The 18,894-nt window shown below is 36.8% G+C and overlaps 2 protein-coding genes across 2 annotated transcripts; both read right to left on the bottom strand.

The window, feature by feature from the left end:
- Positions 1-2,019: 2,019 nt before the first annotated feature.
- On the bottom strand, positions 2,020-13,916 carry LOC124294764. The gene is made up of 2 exons (XM_046741718.1): positions 12,645-13,916; positions 2,020-2,238 (listed from the first exon to the last, which is right to left on the bottom strand). The coding sequence occupies exons 1-2, from the start codon at positions 13,914-13,916 to the stop codon at positions 2,020-2,022; spliced, it is 1,491 nt and encodes a 496-aa protein (XP_046597674.1).
- A 493-nt stretch (positions 13,917-14,409) lies between these two features.
- On the bottom strand, positions 14,410-15,406 carry LOC124294614. Its single transcript, XM_046740621.1, has 2 exons — positions 14,916-15,406; positions 14,410-14,748 (listed from the first exon to the last, which is right to left on the bottom strand). The coding sequence occupies exons 1-2, from the start codon at positions 15,271-15,273 to the stop codon at positions 14,537-14,539; spliced, it is 570 nt and encodes a 189-aa protein (XP_046596577.1). The 5' UTR covers positions 15,274-15,406; the 3' UTR covers positions 14,410-14,536.
- Positions 15,407-18,894: the final 3,488 nt, after the last annotated feature.

Genomic DNA, 18,894 nt, shown 5'->3' with positions numbered 1-18,894 from the left:
TGTGTATGCGCGCGCACCTTTTGGCATTCCCAGGACGAATCAAACCGGCATCCGAGTAAGTGAAAAACAATTCTCGGAACCATTAATTTTGGAATGTCACGTGGTTGATAAGGTGGGAAAGGAATGTGAGGTGGTTGATATCAAACCGACATCCGAATAAGTGAAACACGATTCTCGGAACCATTAATTTTGCAATGTCACGTGGTTGATAAGGTGGGAAAGGAATGTGAGGTGGTTGATGTTACACGTCAGCAGTCCTACCGTGGGAAAGGAATTCGGAGTGGTTCATGTTACACATCAGCAGTCCTATCGTGGGAGAAGAATGCGGGACGGTAAAAAAGTTCTCGCCCCCGCTGCGCCCTCTACCATTGGCAGGCGAGCACTACAGACCTTCGGTCGGTAAGATTGTCGGTAAAACAGCACGATTTTGACCCTCGATCGATACAACTGTCGGTAAGGTTGCACGGTTTTGACCTTCGGTACGGCAGACTGTGACGTCATCGCGAAAAAGGGTTTGAGTCTGGGCTGCGCGGAGCGGCTCGGTCGGTAAAGAAGGTGTTTGTACTCAGAACCCCCCTTGCTGTACTACTAATGCGGGCCACAAATCTCACGAGGATGTGACGAAGATTGTGAGAAAAATGGTTGGAAATGCGTGTTACGTATACGTCAAAGGGGCGGAGAAGAAAGCATGGCTGACGGAGATCGTCGATGGTACAACGAGGGTTATTAATATGTAAGATTTGCACATCATACCCCCTGCAATGGAAAAATTGAGGTATATGGAAGCGGCACCGTGGCATGACGTGAACCATGGATACTCTCCAGCGAATAACCTCCAGCAAGCAGCAGCGCCAGGCTCAATTTGGTATGATGACAACTCTGAATACATCCCGGCATACAATTGCGCCTTTGAAAATGTGCAGCGACTAAGGAGTTGGTATTCGAAGGAGTGTACCAGCTCCCTCGAGAAATCCTTCCATCTGTACAAAGAATTGGACGGTTTAAGGGGAATGATGTCCGCGGATATAACTTTTTTACTAAAAGAATTTATCCGCACGTTCGCATCGAACTCCATCAATGATGCGTGGGATAAACCACCAGAGAATATGAAAATGGACTACGTCATCGCAAGTTTCCGCAGATGTAGCATACATTACACACCAGGACCCGATGGCGATATCGTGGATGGACCGAATCCTCTAATTAAAAACTGTTTAGGTTGCAATCGTGTGTATAGATAATATGGATAATATTTACCAAAATAACAATAGAATTTATTACAATATATACAATTATATTCGGGTTAATATGTAGAATATTCAATAGAATTAATCTCAATTATATCATAGCTCATACATAGAATTAAAAAAATTTACTATTCGATAAAATTATAATCTAGAAATAGGATACATTACAAATATATATCTTTATAACTTTCACCCATTCTCGTCATACAAAATGTAAATGTTATGAATTTTTACTTGTGAAAAATATATGTAAGCCAATAATTATATTGTTGGGAAGGAATGAAGATTAGGGTGATAATCTACACATGTAAGATGCAGTCAACAACTGAAATATTAAAAATATGTACAAATTAGTGAAATACAGAGATATTACCATTTACTAATAATCTTATAGCTAACCTGAATCTATACAATTGCCGATAGCAAACCCTTGTATACATCAATATAATAACATTGATGCTAACAGCTCGGAGTCTTGTTACATACTGACTCTCACACGCGTGTCAATAAGCGACGCAGCCAAGCTTGATTACGCACAAGCTTACATCCCCCCTTTTTAAGACCGAGGGTATGTTCCGTCGGTGTAAGGAACCAACTTACTAGCATGAAAAATATTTGATTCCCTTTTTCTCAATCTACTGTCTAACAAGAACATTACATCAGAAATTTTCCCTTTAATTTTAAACGGACCTACTCTAATTGGATCTATTTTATTTTTATTTAATTTATTTACATTTTGTACATAAGCTAAGTCTCCTACATTGTAATTTATTTACTTTACATTCTTATCATAGTATTCTTTATTTTTGTTGTGAATTTCTTTTGATTTCATAAAAGCTATTTCTCTATTGTTGACTAAGTTTGTTAAATTATTGTCGTTCACTTCTTTGGGTAAAAATAAATCGTTTAATCCTGTCAGCAAATAATTAGGAGTGAATCCGGTCGAACTGTGAATTGTGTTGTTGTAATCCTTTACACATTCTTCCGCCACCTGAGGCCATGATTTATTTTTATCATCATAAATTTTACATCTTATTCTGTTTACCAAGGTCTGATTTGTCCTTTCATTTAATCCATTAGAGAATGCGCAATCCACTGCTGTAAAAACTAATGTTATTTTCTGTTTATTTAAATACTGCTTAAACTGTGCTGAATTTATACCAGGATACTGATCTGATAAAACTAATTTAATGCTTCCATTTTTTTCTACTTTCTTGATTAGATTTATAAAATCTTTTGCAACTTGAGTCTTTGAGGTTATTATGTATGCAAATCTTGTGAAATGGTCCACCGCCAAATGTAAATATTTTTTATTTTTTTTATTGCCTTTGAAACCTCCTACTGTGTCTATAGACACTATTTCGAAAGGTTCTTTTGCTGGTCCAAGTTGAGATAAAGGGGCTTTAAAGATGCCTATTCTCGATTTGTTTTTAATACATGTTTCACAGGCTCTACAAGTTAATTTTATGTGTTTATACATATTTTTGAAATAAAACTTTTGGCCAAAAGTTAAAATTAACTGTTTTGTGCCTATATGACCTTGATCAACATGTACCTTGATGATAAGAGACTTTCCAAATTCTTCAGTGATCCATATTTTTTCTCTATTATTTAGAATTTTATAAATTATTCCCCTTTTAATAACACATTTATCATCAGTTTTTAACTTTTTTTGATTTTCTTTGATATCCTCCAATTTTAGTAAGTTTGTAGTTTTTATCACAGAATCACTTATTGTATCCTCGTGTGATTCCAAAACCGGATTTCTAGACAAGCAATCGGCTTCAATGTTTTCTTTACCTGGATTATACACAATTTCAAAATCAAAATGTGAAATGTAATTCAAAATCTGAACAAGTTCCATATCATTACTTTTTTTTATATTGAATTTTTCCAATGGTCTATGATCAGTAAATACAACGAACTTCTTGCCTATCAAATGAAATTGCCAGTATAAAATGGCTTCTTTAATAGCTAAACATTCTATAAAGATAGCTTTCTTCTTTTTCTGAGCTTCTGTCAACTTTCTAGAAAAGAAAAACACCGACTTTAACGAGTTATCTTCCTGAGGCTGCTTCAATATTGCCCCAACTCCTTCGATACTTGCATCAGTGAAAATAAAAATTGGAGCCTCTGGATCAAAAATTGCCAAAGCGGGAACTGTGCACAAATATTCTTTTGTTGAATTAAAACTGTTCCTACACTCTTCAGACAATTCTAAGGATACATTTTTCCTTAACAAGTTTCTTAAAGGATGTAGTAAGCCAACATGATTTGGTATAAACTCCAGATAAAAATTTATCTTGCCTAGAAACTGTCTAATTTGTTTTTTTGTCGTAGGGATTGGAAACTTCTTAATAGCCACTAAATTATCGTTTATTGGTTTAATCATATTCTTTCCAATTTCGTGTCCCAAATAAGTTATTTTTTCTTGGGCGAACTGACATTTATTTTTATTCAATTTGAAACCTTGTTCATACAATGCTTGCAGTACTCGCTCCACATGATATAAAGGTTCTTCGGAGGTTTTGGAGAACACCAATATATCATCTATGTAGTTCACTGTGAAAGCATCTAATTTATTTTTCCTTATTACGCTTGCTAAGACTCTTTGAAATATAGCAGGAGCCGATTTCAGACCAAAAGGTAAACATCTCCATTGCCAGTGTCCATGATGGGTTACAAAAGCCAATTTATATCTATCTTTTGCACGCACCGGAATCGACCAAAACGCCGAGTTTACATCAATTTTTGAGAAAAATTTACAATTTCTGGCTCGTATTGTGAGATCATCTATCCTTGGAAAAGGTTGTCTTTCTGGCACTACAATTTTGTTTAGCTCTTTAAAATCGATACACAAGCGTGATCTTTTTCCTTCTTCTCTCTTAAAAACCATGGTTACAGGAGCTGCATAAGGACTGCTTGACTCCTCTATTAAACCTGCATTCAACAAATCCTCTATTTGTCTCTCAATCTCTAATTTATCTTGGAAAGAGCATCTGTAAGGTTTCTTTGAAATATATCTATTTTCTGTCAATTTCACTGTGGCTTCATAATCTTTTACTATTCCTATATCAAACTTTGATTTGGCAAATATTATTTCATGTTTCTTTATCATATCCTCTATTTTATTAGTACTTATTTCATTATTGTTACTTTTCTTATCTAAGTTTTTATTTTTCTGTTGTTTCTGTGATATACACAAATTTTCGCTCTGACAGAGTTTGAATTTTTTTATTGAATCCAATCCCAGTAGAAAATCACAATCAATACCTTCCTTAACTATGAAAAACGGAAAATCTTCTTCTAAGTTACCAATTTTAGTACGTATTATTGCAATCCCTTCTGTTTTCGCCGTTCCAGCTACACCTTTAATAGTATCTCTCCCACCTATTATTTGTTTAAAATTTCTTTTATCATTCAAAAAAAAACCGTTAACCATAGAAATGTTGGATCCAGAATCATATAAACCAATTGCTGGGCAACCATTTGCAAAAAGCTTAATTTTAATAAGTGGGAGAACTATTCGTTTTTTGCTTCCTCATAACTTGCTACTACTTCCTGTAATTCATTATTATTTGTAACTTTTATATTTTCATTTTTAAAATTTTTAATTTGCCTATCTTTATTACGGCATATATTTTCTGGATGTAATCTATTTCTGAAACCTAACTTCTCACAAATAGTGCATGGTTTTTTTTCACTTTGCATTCTCTTGTTTATGTTATCATTTTTCGGATCGTTGATTTTACCTAGTTGTTTTAATTTTGACATTAAATTTTCTATATTTGCGATAGATTTCCTATCTAACTTATTTTGAATGAATTTTGGTAAACTGATTACAATCATATTAATTTGTGTGTTTGTAGATAAGCTATCATCCGCTTCCAACAACAATCTCCTTTTTTTTAACGCATATTCTAATAACGAGCCGTTATAGAATTTAAAATTATAGGCATACGCTATATCCGTCCAGGATTGTACAGAGAAGGTATCAATGAAGGCGTTATTCCATGCCTCCCAATTTAACAAAGAGTTCTGCCTAAGAAATACATTATACCAATCTAAAGCGGATTTCTCTAAAAACAATCGTAATACTTCAGCGTATTTATTTTTTACAATCCCTACTCTGTCACATTCCTGCACAAATAAATTAATCCACACACTAGCATTTATATTTTCCGTGTCGAACTTTTCAATCACTATATCTTTTATCAAATCGCTAGTTTTTCTTTCAAATGTGATCGTTGACCGTTCGTTTACCTCTGACTCTTGCTCTGTTGTGATTTCTTCTAAGTATTCATCAAACAACACGACGTTTCCTTCTGTATCCAAGTAAATATTCTCAAGGTCTTCAGATAAGGTCAATACCACATTGCGAAATTTATTGCGGATCTTCAAACTTTTAACAACATTCTTCACTATTGGATTTTCAAAAAGCTCTTTATGTTGAGCACTAGTCTGCTTATCTGCCGGAAACGAAAAAATTTCCTCTTGGCCGAGCAGCTGTATTCTTTTCACTTTAACTACGGTGCTTTTTGAATCTACACCAGCCTCCGAGACAAAATAAAACTTTGCTTTACTCTCCATTGTATAGATTTGTAAGCCAATAATTATATTGTTGGAAAGGAATGAAGATTAGGGTGATAATCTACACATGTAAGATGCAGTTAACAACTGAAATATTAAAAATATGTACAAATTAGTGAAATACAGAGATATTACCATTTACTAATAATCTTATAGCTAACCTGAATCTATACAATTGCCGATAGCAAACCCTTGTATACATCAATATAATAACATTGATGCTAACAGCTCGGAGTCTTGTTACATACTGACTCTCACACGCGTGTCAATAAGTGACGCAGCCAAGTTTGATTACGCACAAGCTTACATATATAATCAATAATTATGAATTTAGCGTGGTTTATTCCTCGAAATAATCCATAAAATCATTATCGTTATCCTGTTTATTAACATTATTATCATCATCATCATCATCATCGCTATTTTCGACATCTATAATTATTACGATAGTTTCATTCGCCCATTTTTCTACAATTATTGTATTGTATACTACCAGCTTTTCATTTGCCGATTTCTTTCTCGTTGCATACCCCACGCTAATATGGTTGGGGATGTGCAGGCTCGGACTTGTTCGCTATGAAGAGTCGTAAAACCCAAAAACTACATGTGCACATACCATCCGGTGAAGAGCGGGCAAGACAAGATTTTTCTCACGCCAAACACTGTTCGCCACCTGCTTTTGTGTGTAAGTGTAACGAGGAACAACCGTCGGTGCGAAAATACGGATCCAACATACGATCGCACTCCTGCAGTCTTGGGTGACCAAGATCAAGCAGTTGCAGCAGCGCACAGTGGTGACGGGTGGAAATATCGGTACTCCTGCGGGTATACAATGGGACGACGTGGATAGCGCTTTTGCCAGCCGAATCAGAACGGGGGTTGTCACAAATCTCCGTCATAAAAATTTGGACGCCTTTCTGGACGATGTGCAGCGCGTCGTCACCGAGAAGTTGGAGCTGATACTGCGCGAGGAGGGAAATGTGAAGGTTAACCTCATATTATCGTGCAAATTCGAAAATGTCAAGCACGAAGAGATCTCCACCGAAGTTAAGAGTTTCAACACCTCCAACGTGACGATTCTTCTCCCATCGAGCGATATTAATGGTTGGTTTACACGTGCACGGGGTGATCTGCTATCAAAGGTAGAAGATTTCGAGCAACGTGATTCCGGCTGGAGTATGATTGAGATCCTCAACATCGCTGTAAATATCAATCGCTACCAGCCTCTCGCCGCGGGGGCTTCAACATTCATCGAGCTGCTCCAAGACATTCAACGGAAGAAGGCTGTGGTGAACGTGAGGAACGAGGACGAAAGATGCCTTCTCTGGTCCGTCATAGCAGCCCTCCACCCGGTCAAGATCAACACCGATAAGACTCACAACTATCGTTGCTATATTTCCGAGTGGACTGTACAGGTATCAAATTCCCTGCTACTCTACATGATGTGAAAAAGCTTGAGAGATTGAATAATTTGCGCATCAATGTATATGGTATAGAATCTCAAACTTTTTCGCATCATGCAAAATCAAATAAAAGCGTCATCGTGCCAATTTATTTGAGTAAAAATTTGCATAGCGTAAACATTGACACGATTCATCTTCTAATGGTTGAGAGTAATCCGGAAGACGATATGACTAGTGAGTTTGCACCGAGATTCCACTTTGCTTAGATTAAAGATCTTTCCCGATTGGTGAGCAAACAATTGTCTGATCATGATGGTCGACTGTTTTTATGTGACAATTGTTTGTGCCACTTTAGCGTGAAACACGCCTACGACAATCATCGACAAGATTGTATTATGCTAAATAAAGTACGCATGGAATTTCCCAAGTGTAAAGATTTAGTATTTTCCAATTTTCAAAACAAAGGCACCGTTCCATTTGTCGTATACGCCGATCTCGAATGTATAATCATTCCTGAACCTGTAAATGAATTTTAAACTCGTAAGACTTGTGAAATTCAAAAGCATATCCCGCACAGTGTAGCGTACTATGTACATTGCGCGTACGATGAGACTTTATCGGAGTTTCACGGTAAACGCGGTGTCGATTGCATAGATTGGTTTATGAAACAGCTTAAAGATTTATCAATTCATGTAGAGTCACGCATCAAAAACATAATTCCGATGAAGTCTCTTACCCAAGTGCAACGCGATCATCACATGCGCGCAAAGAATTGTTATATTTGTGAAAAACCGTTTACCCCTGAGGAGAAAAAGTGTTACGATCACTGTCACTTCACGGGTAAATATCGTGGTCCTGCTCATAATCGGTGTAATTTGAATTTCAGAGAGTCGCACACAATTCCGATAGTTTTCCACAATTTGTCCGGTTACGATTCTCACTTTTTAGTAAAATCCCTCGCGTCAACTTTTCCCGGTGAAATTACACTGCTACCCATAAATAAGAAAAAATATATATTCTTCACGAAACGCGTCGATGGAACAATGATGCACTTGAGATTCATCGATTTGTTCCGATTTATGGCTAGCAGCATCGATAAACTTTCCACATATTTGATCGATGCCGATAAACGCATAACACGCAAATTTTATAATAACCCGACTCAGTTCAGTTTGATGACCCGCAAAGGCGTTTTTCCCTATGAATACGTCGATTGTTGGGGGAAACTCGATGAACCGCGATCACCTGCAAAGAAGCATTTCTACTCGCACCTCTGCGATGCAAATATTTCAGACACCGATTACGAGCACGCGAAAACTGTTTGGGAGGAATTCCATTTAGAGTCATTGGGGGGCTATTCAGATTTATATTTAAAGACCGATGTTCTTTTGCTTGCCGATATTTTCGAAAATTTCCGCGCTAGCTGCTTCAAAACATACAATTTAGATCCGTTGCACTACTACACTGCACCGGGACTTGCTTTTGACGCGATGCTCAAGCATACTAATGTTTTGCAACTTTTAGACAACCCTGAAATGGTGTTATTTATTGAAAGAGCCATTCGAGGCGGCTAAGCGCAATGTTCCAATCGACACACTCGGGCCAATAATAGATTCATGAGAAAAGATTTTGATCCAAACAAAGCGGAATCGTATCTCATGTATTTTGACGTGAATAACCTATACGGTGCAGCTATGAGCGTGCATTTACCAATCGGCTCGTTCGAATGGGAGTATCAGCACATCGATATAACGAACCATCCGGACGATTCGCCGATCGGCTACTTTCTGGAGGTAGATTTGGACTACCCTGTGGAACTCCACGAGGATCACAAAGACTTACCTCTTTGTCCCGAACATTTTACTCCTCCAGGTAGTAAAAATGCCAAACTCGCGACCACCCTTCACCCCAAAACAAAGTATATATTGCACTATAGAAATTTGAAACAGTGTTTGATTTTAGGATTAAAAGTAACGAAAGTGCACAGAATCTTGAAGTTTTCACAATCTCCATGGCTCGAGCCTTACATCACGCTCAATACAGACATGCGTAAGCGGTCTAGGAATGAATTTGAGAAAAACTTTTACAAACTCATGAATAACGCTGTGTTCGGCAAGACTATGGAGAATGTGCGAAATCATAAAGATGTCAAATTGGTCACAAAATGGGAGGGAAGAGATGGTGCGAGAACGCTTATGGCCCGAGCAAACTTTCACAGCTGCACCGTATTTGGCACTGATATGGTTATCATTGAAATGAATGGTGACAAATTTCACTTCGCCAAACCTATTTACGTCGGCGCATTAATTCTAGATCCGTCAAAAATCTTTTTCTACGATTTCCACTATAATTATATTAAAACCAACTTTTCGAATAAACAGGCTAAATTGATGTATACCGACACAGACAGCCTTATTTATCAATTCAATGTGCCTAATATCTACAATATCATCAAACGTGATGTAGATACAATGTTTGATACCTCTGACTATCCGCCCGACAATGTGTATGGTATTCCCCTTAAAAACAAAAAACAGCTAGGGCTAATGAAGGATGAAAATAATGGTAAAATTATGACAGAGTTTGCGGGACTGCGAGCAAAACTGTACACATTTACTACGATGGGTGAGGATGGGGAAAAATATGACGGTGGCGTAAAAGTGAGTAAGCGCGCCAAGGGTGTAAGAAATTCATCGATAAATAGCATCACGTTTGATGATTATAAGCGCTGTCTGACGGCTTACCAACAGTTGACTCTTTCACAGTGTTTAATACGCAGCAAAAAACACGAAGTAAGCACGATCGTACAAAAAAAATTGGCTCTGAGTTGGCAGGATGACAAGCGGCAATTGATAACTGGACAGACCGACACCGTACCTTGGGGGTTTGTCCTAGCCCCCCAATAGCTATAGGATAAACCGTAGACATAGAATTGATGTAAATATTTGATGTTTGACGCCCCGAACCATCCACCATCGGGCGGAAACGTTTCACAATCAATACGATATTTAATGGATTTGAAGTTTCAAAATGCGAATTCATATACTCAACAATTGTTTATTTATTTATTATTAATATATCAAGCAATTATTCATATTTATTCGTTTACCACGAGAAAAGTTTTCAGAAAATGAAAAACAATTTTCAGGAAACGAAAAAAAGTTTTCAGAAAATGAAAAAAACTTTTCAGAAAACGAAAAAAAGTTTTCGGAAAATGAAAAGAAGTTTTCAGAAAACTTTTTTCCCATTTGATTAACACGTAAAAAAAGTTTTCGGAAAATTGAAAAAGTTTTCTGAAAACGAAAAAAAGTTTTCAGAAAATGAAAAAAGTTCTCCAAAAAATAAAAGGTGTAATAATCGTATGGCAAAATTGCACATTGTCATTATTATTATTATTATTGTTGTTGTTGTTGTTGTTGTTGTTGTTGTTATTATTATTTTCGTAGTACAGAGTATGGCACATGTGCGTACAAAGGAGATAAAATGTGGAAATATTTGTACATTCAAAATCTTTTATTGTCATTCGGAAAATACATACAAATCATGTTACGTGTCTGTTTTATTCATCCAACTATTGTGCGAACTATCAAAACCCAACCACTTCACATAGAACAGATTCCCCCGTTTGCGTAATACTTTCTCCACAAGGTAGCCGTCGGGATATTTCACTTTGGCGAGCTCTTCCTCGTAGAAGCCCCCCTCGATGGGATGATCTTGATAATTGGTAAGTTTGTAGGTGGGTGGATTGCTATTTTTCACCTCACTCACGGTGAATATTTCTGTCGTCCAATTGGGTGTATAGCCTTTTTCGAATACATTCTTGTACTTGCTGATTCGAACTCGATCGCCTACACTGAATTTCCGCGCTCGATCACTTCGTTTGATTTGCCATGTTTGGTGTTGTTGTAGGACTTCATTAAATCATCCAACATATTAATCCACTCGTACGATCCTTGGAGAGTAAACCGCTTCCACATTTTATTCTTCAATGTTCGATTGAAACGTTCGCATATCGACGCCTTTAAGGTAGTACCGTGATAAATCACTTTTCTTACAATATCTTTCAATTTTTGAATACACATAATTTGAAGTGTCCTTTATACGTAGGAATTTTTTTTAATAGTCCTTGCGGTACTAAATTTTGCAATATTAGCGATCAAAAGTCGTACAATTTACATGTATTCCCTATCCCGACCGTAGTTAGAGTGAGCATTTTATTTAATAACAGCCATACTTTTCTTAGAATTTTTTGTAGAAACTGAGAATTATTAATTGAGGATATAACAAGTAATTTTTTTCAAAAAAAACATAAACAAGCGGTATTCATTTTTTTGCAAATAATTCTTAAAGTTTGTTGCTTTTAATGATTTTCAAACTTTCTCTCATAACCTGACCCGTGAGAAATAGTGACTTGGCAACGTTGCCCTACGCGGGATGTTTAAAATGCCATAAAGGCCCAACGAAATGAAATAAATGTCAAAACTTTGCGGATATAGGTTACGGTACAGAAAAAATTAAAATTGTTAATATTTTTAATAATTAAGTGGATAAATCATAAATAACTACACTACAAATATATTAAATATCTATTTACTTAAAATTACAGTTTTCGATAAAGTCTTTAACAAAGGCATTTATTTATAACTTTAGAAAAATATTAAATGCTACTAATATTTTACTTTTTTTTAGAAACTCTTTCTTTCTTACAAATATTTTTTTTTGGTTTAATAATCACTAGGTTTGGCACGTTTTCATTTCTTAAAAATTTTAAAACATTTTCTATAATATCTTTTTTTTTGGTTATCCTTACTTTATTATCAATTTTTGCAGTAAACAATGATACCACGCCGTCATCACCTTCTTGCTCAAAAATTTCTTTTAAATAATCAACTGAAATGTCATTTATAGCTAATTTTTTACACATGTTCAAGGAAATAATATCTTTTAACTCGCATAATACTTTTAAATTGATTTTGGTTTTCTTTGCATTTGATAATTCTTGCAAGTAAACTTGACATTTCTTGTAAGAAGCTAACAACTTTTTTTTTACGTCGAGTATTTCGACTAAATTCTGTAAAATTAAAACATCATAAGCAGCATCGTGAAATGATTGCGGCTCATCATCTGAATTAGTTAAAAAATCTTGACCAAGACTCTCTAATTTAAATTTACCAGGACCTTCTCTATCACTTAATACTGATCGAAACGTTGTTAAAGTATCCCCAAAACCTATAATTAAATCTAGAATAGTCGAAGCATTTACATTACTTATTGCACGTAAAAGGCGAGGAACATCAAACCGGGCATTATGCGCTACTAACAAACATTTCTTTCTTCCCTTAGACAATATTTTTAAAAATTGCCTGAAAGATTCTAATGCATCAGAAATCTTTAGAGTTTGTACCTTCTTCTTATCATGAAATAAATTTTTCCCATGATCATGGTGAAGTTTAGTAACGGCACTCGCTGACGCGGAGATGTTAGTTTTGGTGTGAATGTAAACATTAAAAACTTCTGTATCACAGATAGCAGCTATTTGTAGAATATGAGCATCAGCTGCAAATCCAGTAGTTTCAATGTCGAAGTAAACGACAATTGTTTCATGTTCATCAATAATGTTACTCTTTTTGCTATCACGAACATAATCATTTAATCTATTAATCCCGCAATTACTTTCATAAGTAATACCCTCACTTTTTTCATTATTTTTCCTCAAAAGCTCTCTCTTTCTCTTCAATTCTAATCGACGTATTTTTTTACCCTTTGTCTGGTTAAATATCGTTATCTTCTCTCGGTGTACATCCATTTGACGAACGTATTTAACTGTTTGAAGTCCATTAGGAAGATTTAACTTTTTTTGAATATTCAAAACACTCGTATCACCATCATTTTTAACACAAACAGCAGATGCAACTCTGATATCACAAGCAGCACTTGTACTCAAACATTTATTTTTATGAGCTTTATGAGCTACAACATTATCAAAATTCTCATTGCCTTGGCTTGAAGCCGCTACAGAGAATTTATGTGAGTTAGCGGCATATACTTCAAATAAGTTAACTAATGCACCGTATAAAGTTTCATCTGATAGATTGAGTGTATGCTTTTTATTAGGATTGCACCAATTATCGCAATTTTCGTGTCTACTGAATAAGTGATCAGGTATTTGCTTCAAATTTAAAGCCAACTGTTCAGATTTCCCCTTATTTTGAGACACAGCATATGAGAAGCATTTTTTAATATGAGGAGAAACACCCTGTCTAGCCAACTCTTTATAACTCGATTGCATTTTCCACAATGCTGTCCCAAAATTCTTGGTCAAGTGATTTTTATCACATAATTTATGAAATTCTTGAGTTGGATTGTCTGCTCGTACAGCAGCAATCATAGAACTGTCTTCGTCTCCTATGATGGCTCGTACTTGAAGACCAGCTTCCTTTAAGATGCTGCTGTGATTGACAAGTTCAACTCCTGCCGCAGCCTCCATCGCTTTAGCACTACCGTAAAAATTTAATCGACAGTCATGGTCTTCTTTTTTACGACCCATATCGCATTTCCGGCATTTTCGATTTTTCGTCGTGTAATCCAAAATTTTTCCCGATAAAAATCCAGTAATTGTACTATAACCGTTCAAGCTGTCATAGCTACGTCCATTACCACGTTTTGTCCAACCCATATCAAATGATACTATTATATTTATTATTTCACCTAAAGCATTATCAAATAAATAATGATTATTCTGTGAATAGATGTTGAGGATGTCAAGTTGAGGAAAAATGTCGTTGGCGATTTCCGGAGGCCTTAAATTGGAAGAAAAAATTTCATTTAATTTCTAATCATGTTTTTATTTTTATTTTATTTATTTATTCAATTCAATATCAAATGTACAACATACAACAAAAATTTTTCTGTAAAGTACATAATTTCAAAGTGCGCGATTTACAATTATATACTATTTACCTAAAGCTATGACAGCAATACTCAATTTCTCTTTTGTGACAGTAAAACAAGAAAATCACAAGTCATATTTCAAGTTAAGATTTAATTTGCCGTATATTATACATTTGATGATAATATAATAATTATAAATCATCCAATAATGTACAATTTTTTAAATATATGATAAAAATTCCACAAAAATATTTACAATTTTCAGCCATGATTATGTCACAGTTCAATTAATTACAATGCAATAATATTTTCCTATCAGAAAACCTTGGAGTAAAAATGTGATTTATAATCATTATTTTATCAGCATGAGCTCTTTCAATATTTTAAATAAATCGAAATAAATGCTTACAATGTATCGCATAATTTCTTTACATTTTTAACGACCAATTCTTTTTCTTCTGATGCAGCTCGCTTACAACTGTCCTTTGCTTCTGATTCAATAGCTTTGCCAACTATAACCTCATATCTTTTATATTGTTGATTTCTAATTTGAGGTAAATTCGCACAAGCTAGAATCTTATTTAAGCTGGTGTTTCCTACACCTGAATGGATAGCTCCTGAAACATATCATTAATTAATACATTATATAACAAACTAAGTATATTTATATATGTATTTTTTAATTAAACTATAACACTGTATTAATATAATAAATATTAATAAATTGATAATAATTAGGTGTATAATTAATTATATTGATTGAAATATGATATTTATGACTTACCAAGTACCACGGATGAATTAATATCAGAGACTGTTTTGGTTTTTACTCCACTGTTGACCTTATTAAGCTTTGCACATTTATCACACTTTATTTTAAATTTTGAATGCAGACCTCCTGTTTTGAACTCATAAAGCTTCTCCAAATCCAAAAGACTTCTGCAGCTTGTGCATTTCAGATTTTTCGCAATTACTTTCCACGTAACTATCCCATTCTCGTCAGGAATTTTATCTCCGTCCTTTCCGTCAAGTGCAATTTCAACTTTTGATTTTTTAGCATTAGAAATACCTGCTAATGCATTATTAATTTTATCAGCAGTCCTTTTTTTGACAAATCTGCCGTTTTTTAATCGCGAAGTCATTGTGTATTATTTTCAGTCTCCAATTGTAACTAACCTCAAATTGATTTCATAACAATACATTTCTCTACAACACATGCTTGAGGGGCAAGAGATACTGAGTTAGAATGCAACGTTGCCAAGTCAGACAAAAGACGCAATGGTAAAATTTTTATATTTCTGCGCATATGAGAGGAAGCCCAAAGGTGTACTGTATCTCAACTACTTTTTACTTTAGTTATAATGTTTTATACAAGGGATATTTCTCTGGAAGTTGAGGACTGCTGCTATCACGGTACTACCTTAAGTTGCTAAATGTCCAATACATGTTGATATTGTGATCCTTCACGAGGGCTTTGAATTCGCTGTTGTAAAATTCTTTGCCTCGATCAATGTGCAGATGTGTAGGTATACGACTCTGTATCAGTACAGATTTCATGGCAGCAGCAACATCTTTCCCAGTCTTGGACTTTATCGACACCGCCCACGCGTACTTGGAAAATATATCGATGATTGTTAGTAGGTATTTGTATCCCTTGTTGCACGAGCTGTATGCGGTCATATCGACGAGATCAGCTTGCCAGGTCTCATCCAGTCCGCGTACATCTACGAATCGGCGCGGATATTTGCGTCGAGCCTGTCTGTGAAGTTCGGCAGCTATTGCAGTCTTCATTGTTCCCAACTCTTCACCTATCAATTTTTCGAATTGCTGTCCAACCACTCTGGTTCCTCAATCGATACTAATTCCCTGCTGGTCTGTCCCAACGTTGGTGTTGCCTGCTCCCCAATATGTTTGATACGATTCAACGTATTTTCGATGATTTTGTTATTTATGCGTAGCTGTTTCAACTCCTCGTTGTGATTATGCGCGAAACTCTCAAAATTTGATTGAAAAGTATCCACAATATCCACAGCCATAGACTGTAAAGCAGTATTGAGAACTTTTAAGGAAACGGCGTCGGTGGAGTGCTGCGGATCAGCTATGTTACACAATCGTTTACCGTCCAAGTCATACTGATTGTCGCTGGTGGTTTTGAATCCAACACCCGGAGGCCCTCGAATAAATTTTTTACCCCCACCACGCTCCGAGTGTCGTCCAAATATGTCTATGCTCATCACTGGACGGTCACTGAACAAATGATGATTTTATGTTTACACGCCGCTAATAAACGATTCCAGCCTCGCGCAACTCCTCAATAATGGAAACTATTTCGTTGGAATGGCTGGTATTGCCTGCAGCCTGTGACGCCATAAGCAGCCGGAGACACTCTACAATTTCATTTGGATCATCCCAGTAGACGTAATCGACATCTTGCCCCTCCTTTCGCGCAATTTAATAGTCGGGTAAGCCTTTACCTGATTTTTCGGCGAGCCAACGTGTTGTGCAATGAAATTTCTATACTTTGCACTTTTTAAATCATCTCGAAGGCTTCCATCGGCTTGGTAACGTTTTCGATGCGCATTTGTCGTCGTTACAATTTTTATATAATTATTCTTGTCCGCGTCATTTACAACCGATGCATCGGGTGATTTTTTAAACAGTAATTCGAGTAATCCAGGTGTTCTCTCATAACTTCTATCCCCCACATTGACCAGATTATCAGTGAAATTGATCGGTGTATCGCCAATCATCATACCGCTTGTCAACTTTCGAACAACGTATGTGATATCCAAATCCCTCTTTTTACTTGAGCTGAACATTTTCAAATATTGTGCCGTGGAATCTGTTGTTTTCTTCACCGGCGTACTTGTAGTAGAAATTTCACTAAACTTGAGTGTTTTATCATTTGCATCCATGAAATTCCCCTAATCCATATCCTCATCCTCCTCATCATCATCATCATCATCATCATCATTCCCGGTACTCGCGTCTTCTTTTTCTTCTTCTTTTTTCATTGTCACATCCGGTAGTTCCGTTTCAATTTCACGTTTAATATGCTGCTGCTGCTGCAGCTTTGAAGTATCCACCAATTCTTGCAACGGCGTTATTAACGGCTTGAATACCTCTCCCATAACCTGTTCGGTCGTGTCCTTGTCCAACTTGAGCATCTTATGCTTCCGCCGTATGACATCGGATGCTTTTGATATTTCACTCAATGTATCGCTATTCTTACGAATCTTGGCACTCTCCATGTTGCAGGCTCGATTGTTGCAACGAAACTGTGCAAGTTTATGTTATTTTAGGCTTATGAAGCAGTCAAACCCCTTCCTATATCGCCCCCCATTGATTTCGCTATCCTTGTCAATTACGGTAAAACTGTAATTGTCATCATTCCAGCATGCCGAGCACAAGTCTTTAAATTGCTGGTACGTCATGTCCGTGTTCACATGATCGTTGTAGATATGTTTCAGATTCATATCATCCTGCCGAAATAGCACCAATAAGTTTGCAATGTCACGCACTAGGTGTTTTGGAATGCGCGCGTACGTTTGACTTAGATGAAAGCTATCGATATCGCAATGCCTGCCCATGCTGAAGTATGCTCTGATATTATCCTGCTTTTCACAAGCCACATCGTCGAAAATCATAACAGAATTGGGGAGAGCATCTTCCGGTTTTACAACCTCATCGTTCTCGCGAAACGGGAAATAACCCACTCCCTGCACGGGTTCTAGTAACTTTTGCAAAAATTGATACTTTGGTTGGATGAGAGATTTCGAATAGACGTAGACATTTTCGAATCGCAATCCATTGCCGTGGGTGATGAGTGCGAGAAGAGCGTTAGTTTTACCGCAATTGGATGGCCCGCGAAAAATTGCTCTCACGGTATTTGGCAGCAATTTTCCATTTCGTTTTCCTATCTTCCTCTTACCACGTCGAAGCATTTTATCGAAATTTGCGATAGGTAGTTTATCGGGCTGATCTTGAAATCTCATGATGCTTCGTTAGCATGACAACAAAAACTGAGATGACGGTATATAAATTCCGCCTTTTATAGAAGTCACGTTAGTTGTTGCCCGACTATGAGGATATGCACACGGAAGAAACGCGGTGGTGGATTGTTAAATAAAATCATCAATCATCTCCCAGTTAAATTGCATGTGCCAGGGTATCAGTACTGCGGACCTGGAACGAAATTGGCCAAGAGGTTAGCTCGTGGAGATTTGGGGATCAATCCGCTGGATGCCGCATGTAAATACCACGACATTGCATACGCAAAGAATCGCGATAACGCAGCGAGAAATCTTGCCGACAAAGCGCTCGCTGAGAAGGCGTGGAATCGCGTCTTGGCCAAAGACGCTGGTGTGGGTGAAAAGGCTGTAGCCTGGGGAGTCAGCAGCACCATGAAAGCTAAATCTAAACTCGGAATGGGCTTAGCTGCGAAGCGGTCGAAACTTGGAGTGGCTGCGAAGAAGAAATCTAGAACTGGCGGGAAGAGTAAACAGCGGAAGAGAACTGTGAATCTTAAATCCATCATCACAGCAGCAAAGGTCGCCATGCGACCGGGTTATAAAGCCGTCGAGTCGGCGTTGGCGGGTGCTCGTGCGGCTGCGCGTGGGACTGGGAAGAATATTCGTATGCCTCGCGTTATACCTGTGCCTGATAAAATTGGCGGCATCCTGCCGTTTCTCATTCAAATTCTGACCGGTCTAAGCGCTACTGGGGCTCTTGCGGGTGGTGCTGCGGGTATAGCTAAAGCTGTT

The sequence above is a fragment of the Neodiprion lecontei genome, chromosome 5 (assembly GCF_021901455.1).
Source record: "Neodiprion lecontei isolate iyNeoLeco1 chromosome 5, iyNeoLeco1.1, whole genome shotgun sequence".
Classification (NCBI taxonomy): Eukaryota; Metazoa; Arthropoda; class Insecta; order Hymenoptera; family Diprionidae; genus Neodiprion; species Neodiprion lecontei.
This window is presented reverse-complemented; position numbering and strand designations above follow the sequence as displayed.